The sequence below is a fragment of the Natator depressus genome, chromosome 4 (assembly GCF_965152275.1).
Source record: "Natator depressus isolate rNatDep1 chromosome 4, rNatDep2.hap1, whole genome shotgun sequence".
NCBI classification, from domain to species: domain Eukaryota; kingdom Metazoa; phylum Chordata; order Testudines; family Cheloniidae; genus Natator; species Natator depressus.
This window is the reverse complement of record NC_134237.1, coordinates 96479884-96490719: the sequence shown is the minus strand read 5'-3', so window position 1 is coordinate 96490719 and position 10836 is coordinate 96479884. Positions and strand designations below refer to the sequence as shown.

Here is a 10836-nt window from a genome sequence, read left to right as displayed (position 1 = left end):
TCAAGTTGCAGTGGGGGTGGTCTAGGTTGGATATTAGGAAAAACGATTTCACTAAGAGGGTGGTGAAGCACTGGAATGGGTTACCTAGGGAGGTGGTGGAATCTCCATCCTTAAAGGTTTTTAAGGCCCGGCTTGACAAAGTCCTGGCTGGGATGATTTAGTTGGGGTTGGTCCTGCTTTGAGCAGGTGGGTTGGACTAGATGACCTCCTGAGGTCTCTTCCAACCCTAATCTTCTATGATTCTATGACCAAACTCTCTCTGGAATACTCCCACACCGGCTCAAATTTCCTGGACACCACAATCTGCTTCAGCAACGGAATCCGACAGAAAACTATATATAAGAAACCCATGGATCACCACATCTATCTTCATAGATCCAGTAACCACTCCAAACACCAAGAAATCTGTAATCTACAGCCAGGCACTCAGATACCACAGAATACGCTCCGAGGAAAAAGTGCAGGAAATACACTTTAGCACACTCAAAGCCACCTTCACCAAACAAGGACACTCCACTAGAGAAGTAAATCGCATCCTGGAACAGGCCAAATACTCCGAGAGAACCTGCTTCAATACAGAAATCCAAACCTCCTCTGACCACACCCCCCTAGTTGTCCACCATACTGGAACCCATATGATCATCAAACTGCTACAACTCATTCTCGATGGGGACCCCAACCTGTAAGAAATCTTTCCTGAACCTCCTCTTCTGGCCTTCAAACAACCCCTAATCTCTCCAATTTCATCAAAAGCAAGCTCCCCACAGACTAGGACACACCAATAGTATCTACTCCCAGCCTAATGACAAATACGCTACAAACTGATGTTATTCCCTGAGATCACATTGACCTGACAATATCACAGCTATCTCCTTTAACGCTGTGTGCCCCTGCTTCCTAAAGAGAAAGCAACATGTTACATACAATCTAAGGGCCACCTTGACCTCTCTTATTTCTAAACTACTTATAACCTTTTTCCTTTTGGGAATTCATCAGATGATGTGACAGAGAGAGAGATTTCATTACAAGTACTCTTATTGAAATTACTGGTTTTAGCTGTTAACAAATCTCACAAATCTCAGTGGTGTATGTAGCCAGCTAAGCACATACACTGGTCACATGGTACCAAGAATGCTACTAAAAGCAAAGCATTTTTTGTTTGGAAATATCCGTTCACTTTCACCAGAAAGAACTGGTGAGTGTAAACTGGTGAGCGCAGTGTATAATCTTATTACACAAGCCAGATGTGTCCTGGCTAAATTCTGTTATTGGTAATTTCATTCTATTATCTACACTTCCTCTTGCAGTTTCAGCTAGATATATAGTCTTCACTGCCTATTCTAAAATGCAATGGCAAAGATGATGATCTAGTGCCCCTCACTGAACCCTGGTGCTTTTCTTCAAACTGGCTTATTCTCTATGGAAAGGAGAGAGAGCAAGGTGGAAGTGGACAATGGCCCTATCAGTTGAAAGGCACCTACGATGCCAGCAAACTACAGTTTGACCACAAAGAGAGTAGCGAATTTCTTTGACTAACAATATGAGGAATATAAACAGATGAGTAACACTGGGCCTCCATCAAATTGGCATTGAACTGTCCTGGAAGAATTCTATACTTATGGGGCCAGATTCTGCCGCTGTTCCTCATGTTGAGTAGTGACTTACTCTGCAAGAATTTCCCTTGATTTCAGTGGACCTACACAGACTGAGCTACTACTAACATAAGGGTGACAGAATCTGACCCAGATTGAGGGAGTGTGAATGGACTATTCTTCATATACTGACTTGCTACTGATGCATTAATAGTAAGAAGAAAGAACCAGTAACACCATGAAAAGAATGAGCTTTACATGAAGTGTTTCCTCGTGATATCCCATCTGTCTGGCTTCTCACTGAGCAGCAGAGCGGGCAGCTCTCAGGTTACCAGGGCAGAGTGGGGTGCGCACTGGGGCCCCGCTCAGGGCACAGGAAACTTGCTGCCGCTGAGAACAGAGCTCTTACCAGCAGCACATCCGTGTCTCCACTGCTTTTGTGCTGCTGCACAACTCATTTCTCTCAGCTTCGGAAGGTGAAAACAATTTTTGTGTTCCTGGAGAAGCAGAGTTACTTCAGGATTCAGAATGAAGAGAAACAGCCTGCCCTTCTGCTGCGTCTCCCTTTGGTTGGTTTTCACAGCAGTGATACTTCGAGGTGAGAGCCCTTCCCCATACCAGTGTGCAGCTTAAGGGTTGCTTTATACACTTACAACTTCATCCATCATTCCTTGTGCATCCCCTGACTTCACAGGGCTGAGTGCACAAAAAATGCAGTTTGGGCAGCTGTGGAGCCTCTTAACTGTTTCAAGCTATTTTATCTCATTGCTGAGTATGCACTGCAGAAATAGAACTATTTTCTGATTGCAGACTGTTGAACCTAAATGCTGTTTAAATGGTTTCATTAGCTTTGATTGCTTTTTTTCCAGCGAAGGTGGCGTTTGAATTGTAGTTAGTCCTGAACTGCATTACTAATAATTGAACAGCTAAATGGCTGAAGAGTGAGGTACACTGAAATACTTGCTGCGTACTTGTGTGAATTTGAATTTGCATAGGTCAGACAAACGTTAACATTCTTGTCCTTTGCTTTTTGAAATCTGTGACTCCATCTAAAGATAATGCAGTACAACACAGAGAAACTTCAGAGGACAAAGCAATCTGCAAACCTATGATTTTAAAGAAAGTATTTCAGTGGATTATCTGTAGAGCCGGATGGATAACAGAATAAAAATCTTTTTCACATATATGCTATTCTTTGGAAAAGTTTGCAAAAATTAATTGAAGGCATTATTCAATGAATGTATTCACTAATTATTCAACCAGCTCTATCCATTGGCCAAATAATGAACAAAATTCATCAAATTTTTTATTCAAACATGAATGCCATAAAAGAGGAGCAAATTTTAGAAGTAGTATTCAACTCTCTTTTGTAGAGAGCAATATTTATATGTAAGGAGACAGCACATTGCCTAGTGTAGAGGACTGGAAGTCAGACCTGGTTTCTATTCTTAGCTCAGCAACTGAGTGACTGTTTAAGCAAATCACCAGATTTTGAAAAGTATTTAGGCATTGCTGCCCTCAGTTTTGCAATAGCTAACTGATTTAGGAGCCTAAATCTCATTTTCAAAAAAGGATTTAGGCACCTGGGAGTCTAAAGCCATTGACAGTTTCTGTGATTTAGGCACCTAAAAGCCTAAATCTCTCTTGAAAATGAGATTTAGGCTCCTAAATCAGGTGTGGGCAAACTACAGCCCACGGGCCGGATCTGGCCTGTGAGCTGTTTTAAGCTGGCCCCTGAGCCACACCACGCGGCTTGGCCCCCCTCCAGCTGGGGCGCAGGGTTGGGGGCCGCACCACGTGGCTCCTGGAAGCCGCGGCATGGCCCTGCTCTGGCTCCTACCCGCTCCAATGGGAGCTGCAGGGGCGGTGCATGCGGACGGGGCAGCGTGCAGAGTTGCGTAGCCACGCCTCTGGATAGGAGCCACAGAAGGGACATGCCACTACTTCCGGGAGGCGCTTGAGGTAAGTGCCTGAGCCTCTCCCCACACCCCAACCCCCTACCCCAGCCCTGATCACCCTCCCACTCTCCATACCCCTCAATCCCAGCCCAGAGCCCACTCCTGTACCCCAACCCTCTCATCCCCAGCCCCACCCCAGAGCCTACACCTCCTGCTGGAACCTACACCCCTTCCCGCACCCCTGCCCCAGCCCTGATCCCCCTCCCGCCCTCTGAACCCCTCAGTCCCAGCCCAGAGCACCCTCCTACACCCCAAACTCCTCATCACCAGCCCCAATTTTGTGAGCATTCATGACCCACCATACAATTTCTATTTCCCGATGTGGCCCTTGGGCCAAAAAGTTTTCCCACCCCTGTCCTAAATCAATTAGCTGTGCTCACATTGCAATGCCTATGCCTGAATTCCTATAAAAATCTGGGCCTTATTCTCTCTGGGCCTTATTTTCCATCACCAATAAAATAGGGATAATGATATTTGTCCTCCTGTGAAAAGGACTGTCATATCTATGGATGAAAAGGGCTATATTATTGCAGAGTGTTATATAAAATGGGTGTAAAACATTAATTTTATAATATCCATTTAGTTACTACAACATGACCTATTCTGCATGGGTCTCATCAGATTTGCTACATGTGTTCTATATTAAATATGATATAGTACAGTATGTGTATGTTACCAGCTGGATGGCAGTATGTATTCTAACAGTAACAAATGCTATTTGGAGCCTTGGGGATAGCATGCACACTACTTAATGTGATATATTTGATATACTATTTGATGTAGGTGTGGAGTCTGCACAAGGAAAATATGCTCAAATGCTATTCAGTGAACTGTTTGGAGACTATTCAAATGCTCTGAGACCAGTGGAAGACACAGATAAAGCACTGAATGTCACCCTTCAGATCACGCTGTCCCAAATTAAAGATATGGTGAGTAACAAGACAGTTCCGTGTTCTAGAAATGTGCAAACTTCCACACCTACAATTTGGAAACTCTTAGAACAGCATGGGTTTCAGAATTTAAAACTTCATGTTTCACTTGGAGATGTGAGGACAATTTGCATTTTCCTGCATAAAGTGATACATTTAATAATGTTTCTTCATAGGTTTCTGTTCCTAATATGTACTCATCCATTTACACCATTATGACCTGACTGGTTAAGATGTCAGACTTCTTTTGTAATAACAATTAGATACTGATTTTTTCAGCATCAAAGCTTTTGTTTTGTCCCATTGCACTGAAGCAAAAAAAAACTAAAAAAAAAACTGGGTATCTCATTTTTCTCTATACCTGTTGTTTTGCAGAAGTAGTAGTTCTTCACAGTTAATGCTGTATCCAGCTTCCAATAAAAAGTCCTAGTTTAGCCCCACCCCCACCCCAATAGCTTTTGCTTGGAAAACTGGTTTGGTTCGAAAATTGTCAGATTCACTTTGAAGGCAAAGGGGAATTTCTCTGCAAAGGAGAATGTGTCTGCAAAGAGTGAAGAAAATTCCTCACATGGTTTTTTAATTACAGGTAATTTAAAATAATGTAAACATTAACAGGTGTACGTACCAAGCTAAGGTCTGAGCCTGGACAGCTTTCAGAGAAATCAGTGGGAATTGTCATAGTTGGTTCCTCTGTACTGACATTGTAGACTTCTTACCGTACAGTAAGTCTTAGAAGAAACACATTATGTTTATAAAATGAACTCCCCCGAAACAAAGTGTGTCTTTGTTGAGTCATAGATTAGAAATGTTTATGTATATGGTAACTCCTTACAGGATGAAAGAAACCAAATTTTGACTGCGTATTTATGGATTCGACAAAGTTGGTATGATGCATATCTCAAGTGGGACAAAGATGAATATGATGGGTTGGATTCTATCAGGATTCCTAGCAACCTGGTGTGGAGACCAGACATTGTCCTATATAACAAGTAAGTACAATTGAGGGGCAGTTTCTTAGCACAACCACATAGTTAGATTTAATATTTTTCTTTTATAAATGAATATATATGAAGAAATTTTCCTATGGGTGAGTTAACCCATAACCATCCACTTCCAGTTTATTGCACCTTCCTTTGGAGTGACTGGATCTGGCCATAAGATATTGGACTAGACAGACCACTGGTCTCATCTGGTATGGCAATTTCTGTGTTAATATGATGCTGTGAAAGGGGCCTTGAGTCCTACTACTACAGTCTGGTCTCTGCACAAAGTATGTATGGTTTCACTTAAGTTTATTTTTACTGCTTATTAAGAGACTATACTGAGCAAATGTGACTTATGTGAAATTTTGGAGCAGTGGTTTGGAGGTCACTTCAAAACCTTTCTCTGTCCATAAGAGATTAATTTTGAGTATATGTCTGTAGTCCTGTCTACACTTCAGTTACAGCTGAATTAGGAATCAAGATTCAATAAGTAACAACATAGTTTGTGCCCTTTCACCCACTCTGTGGGGCTGTGCCAATGGAGCTTCAGTGTTTAATTTGTGCCAGGGCTTGCCAGGACTTAGGCTTGGCAGTTCATAGCCCCAGCGCCTCTGGGTTTGCCGCCTCAGTTATGAAAGTAAAAAAATTGCTTGAGCCCCAGCACCTCTTTCATTCCAAATTAAGTACTGGGGAGCTTCCAGATGATTGACTCATTACGTGGAAAAAGTACCCTTTGTTGCTTCTTTAGAAAAGAAGTTGAAATGTTTTATAAGGAGAAACTATCTTTCAAAATCTGTTTAAAATTGTTTGCTCAAGCATTTACATTAAAGAGCATGAGTTCACAATATCACCCACTAGAAAGGGGCACCACAAGAGAAAATAAAAACTTTGGAAAAAATATCTTTACCCGTGTTGTGAATTAATCTAATTTTCAAACACTGAATTAACATAATCTGAGCTAGTTTATTTGTTGTTATGACCGATAGTAAACTAGAACAATCAGTTTTACTAGCACAGTGGTACTGCATTGAGGCTTTTGGCATGGCAGGGAATGTTTTAATAAGGTAAAATGTAGCCCCAAATGTTTACACTCCATGAGACCAAAAGACACATCTTTGTGTTGCACATGATGTAAAGGGCTCAGGGGTTCCTCACATGGGATAGTTCTAAGGCAGCTTTGCTGGGGTAGCAGCAGAACCAGACCTAGGTCTGGGAGACCTATGGACTCTGATCTGACTCTTCCTTAACAACAAGGCCATCTTTCTTCTTAATGTTAATTTGTGACAGCCTAAATACTGTAACAAATCCATGGCCATCTGGGATTTCAAGTTTTTCGTTAGTGCTGCACACTGAACTTTACAGTTGCATCAGGAATAGCACTCAAATCCCCTGCTGCAAAAAGCAGAGACCCTTACTGCTTGAGCTAAGGAGAATTTCAGTTATATGTTAGCAGTATTGGGTCTTTGATACACAGCTGAGTCTGTCCAATAATAGCCATTATAGTGGCCATACATAACAGCCAGTACAATATTCAGTAAATGATGTGAATTCAGAGGTGTGCTTAATAACCTTATTTTCTGATATATTTTGTGTTCTAATTTTTTTTATCATTTTGTCTTTTTAGGGCTGATGATGACTTTTCAGAACCAGTGAACACAAATGTAGTATTGAGATATGATGGAAAAATTACTTGGGATGCACCAGCTATAACAAAGAGTTCATGTGTGGTGGATGTTTCTTATTTTCCCTTTGATGACCAGCAGTGTAACCTTACCTTTGGTTCCTGGACCTACAATGGTAATCAGGTAGACATAATAAATGCTTTGGACAGTGGAGATCTATCTGACTTTATAGAAGATGTGGAGTGGGAGATTCATGGGATGCCAGCTGTTAAGAATGTAATCACGTATGGCTGCTGCTCTGAGCCGTATCCAGATATTACATTCACACTGATCTTGAAAAGGAGGTCTTCCTTCTATATATTTAACCTGCTGCTCCCTTGTGTTTTGATCTCTTTCCTGGCCCCACTGGGATTCTACCTTCCTGCAGATTCTGGGGAAAAAGTGTCGCTTGGCGTTACAGTTCTGCTTGCTCTAACTGTATTTCAGCTAATGGTTGCAGAAAGCATGCCTCCTTCTGAAAATGTGCCCTTGATAGGTGGGTATTTCAGATTTTTATCATGGCTTATAAATAGTGGTTGTATAATGTCAGGGAGACTATACATCATTAATGGAATCTGGAAAGATAAATATTGTGATGCAAAGTTTCTAAATCCTTGTGTAATACTTCAAATGTGTATGGAACTTGTACAAATATAGTGAAGTTCTATGACAAGATTATTTTGTGCTGCATGGGGATAAACTAATAATAAAACATGGATGTGCTAAAACCTCGGCTGCAGTGTTAATGAAGGAAAATTGAGGGTGAGGTCAGACACTTCAGGATGTCATCTTCATAGGTTCACAAGCTGTAATGGATCAGTAATTGGCTGAGAGACCACAGGGTGCTCCAGGTACTGGTGTAGTGATTCATTTGGTTGAAGTCTGCTGTCTTGAGACATTGGATGAGAGCATTGTGGGTTGTGTGTTGGAAGCAAAAGGGAGTTTGTGGGGGTGAGGATCACGTGACTTGTTGGATGGGAAGAGGGAGAGCTGCAGGGAATGCAGAGTTGTGATGGAGAAGAGGTGAGCACTAAGTCTTCCCTGCCTTCTGCACCGGTTAGACCTGCTATAGCTCACCAGAGATGACCACAAGACATGGGGCGGCAAACCATAGCAGCTCTGTCAAGTAGAAAAGCCAGACAAGCATTAGTGCTCCCTATGACTGTTTCTGCACAGCTGAGCTGTGGAACAGCACCTTTGCTATGGCTAGGGGATTGGAGAGGTCAGGGCATGTTGGGTGGGGTGGCACTTTCTCTCCCCTCAGGGCCATAGAAGGAAATCTACTGGCTCAGTTCCATTCCAGACTCTGATCCTGGCTTAAATCCCACAGGCAGCCCCGACTCCAAGGAGCAGGGTCTGGCTGTCGGGGATTTGAGCTAAGGACAGAGGTTACGTGAGGATTTGGGGACAATTCACAGGAGAAGAGGTCAGATGTGGGAGCTGAGGAGCAGCTCAATTATACAGGAGGAGAAGGTGGGGGAAGCGCTAGTGTCTTCTCTGGCCCACTTGATGGATATTTTGTGGCTTGTCTGGGAGTGGGAGAACCCTTTTAATACAATCCAGAGCAGGTATGCTGCAGAAGCCTTCCTTATGGTGCAGGTTTCTAGCTTCCCATGAACCATGCAGCCCACTATCCCAGGGTGTAGCTCCCATATACCAACTGGTTCCTAGGTGGCCTGGTTTGAGAACCTGTTAGGTTCTATAGAATCTGAGCACACCTACAGCACAGCTTGTTCTGCCATGCAGAACTAGGACTCCTCCTAACCCCTTTCTTTGGTGAGCCCTAGCTGATCTGTTGGGGAAAAAGTAAAGAAGCGTGTATATGCCTTCTTCTCCTGCACAGCTCAGCTTCCAGACTCCCCTTTTCCCCCATTAGTTTTGCCAAGCTGCAGACATTCCCAGCCCCTCATGCATCTGGAAACCCAGAGATGAAAAATGTGATCTTCACTGCTTCTTTGTTGAAAATCAACAGTTATGACAATTTCATATAATCACTTACATGATGGGTGGGCTTTTTTCCAAATTAATTTATGAATTTTGAAAAAAAAGTGGTGTAACAATGTGAAGTGTGTAAATGTTGATACAGATTTTGTAGGGATCCTAAAAATATGTGAAATTCACTGTGAACATTTTTTAAAAAGACTTTCACATGGTTGCTTTTGAAATTGGGGCATTAGAGAGTGTGAATATTTACCTTGATAATTATGTGGTTATTCTTTTGAAATGGTATAATATGGGTCATGATCAGTGGGAGATTTTATTTGTTTGAATGGACTTAAATGCTATTTTAAGTGGCAAATCCCAATGCAACCATAACTACAGAGCATTAGGATGATTCCAGAATTCTGACCATAGCTTCTCACATTTCAGTTTATGTTGTGGGATTTTTTTTCCTTTCTGCAGAGGTGATTTTAACTTGAATAATACTTTTAATATACATTTCCATATTTTTTACATTACAGGCAAATATTACATAGCAACTATGACAATGATTACAGCATCCACTGCACTGACCATCATTATAATGAATATCCATCACTGTGGAACAGAAGCCCAACCTGTTCCACAATGGGCCAGGGTGGTTATTTTGGACTACATGTCAAAGATCTTTTTTGTTTATGATGTGGGTGAAAATTGTACAAGTCCACAAAGAGTGAAAGCACAAGAACATAAATTAAGAAAGGATTTTAAGTATCAGAAAAAGCAGGACAGACACGAGGGGGTGACCAGTCAACTTTCCAGGAACAGAAACAATGACAGTGATCTAAAGAAGAAGCTAAATGGACATTTAAATAACAGTAATGGAATTCAATGTGAAAATGCTAAGGATGCTGTTAACTGCTGCTCCTGTTATAAAGTACTGATAAAGAATATTGAGTATATTGCTAATTGCGTCAGAGACCACAAAGCAAACCGCGCAAAAGGAATTGAGTGGAAAAAGGTAGCAAAAGTGATGGACAGATTCTTCATGTGGATTTTTTTTATTATGGTCTTTTTCATGAGCTTCCTGATTATTGGCAAAGCAATTTAACTGAAGATACTAGAGTGTATTTATTTTTATGTATGAAGGGATGTTTAGCTAGTTTGCCTTGATGGTACTTTGTTACTGAGGGATGTAGCTGAGGTTTCTGTATCTTTAATTCTGTAAAAACAAACAAAATAATTTGAGAGATTGCCATTACATGAGTCATCTTGTCAGAATGATTCCATCAGATCAGAGGCATCCAAACTTTGCTCAGCTAAGGTCATATTAGCAACTTGCCAGGAGTTAAGGGCGGAGTCTAACTCGCATTAAACTGAACAGTTGCAACTGCCATTATCTGTAACATGGAAGTGCACCCTATGAAAGAGCGCTGGACAAGTATGTTGTACTCTGTCTTGATTAAAACAGGTTATGGCCTTGGATTGGTTCAGGAAGAAGCATTGTGTCCTAGGAGCAGTGATCCCAATGGGATGCACCTCCATATTAAAGATAATAGAATTCCAAGGGCTGCATTTAATCTGTGGCCTGCAGTGTGGCCAACTTGCTGTGTGATAGATGGAAAAACACACTCTAAATGTGAATGTTTGACAATTCCCCTGAGACCTTCCCTGCCTAGCTGCTGCTATCTCTTTCTCCCTCTTTCACTCCCTCATTTTGCCTCATCCTTTTCTTCTGGCTTCTTCCAATGAATGTTCAAACATGTTTATGTCCTAACACCCCCTGCCTCTAA

At 41.8% G+C, this 10836-nt stretch overlaps 1 protein-coding gene across 1 annotated transcript; it reads left to right on the top strand.

Moving 5' to 3' along the window:
* Positions 1–2011: 2011 nt before the first annotated feature.
* CHRNA9 (cholinergic receptor nicotinic alpha 9 subunit) lies at positions 2012–10154 on the top strand. The gene is made up of 5 exons (XM_074950111.1): positions 2012–2190; positions 4334–4479; positions 5314–5468; positions 7087–7619; positions 9586–10154. Exons 1-5 carry the CDS (start codon positions 2121–2123, stop codon positions 10152–10154), a joined length of 1473 nt encoding a protein of 490 aa, XP_074806212.1. The 5' UTR covers positions 2012–2120.
* The last annotated feature ends 682 nt before the right edge of the window (positions 10155–10836 follow it).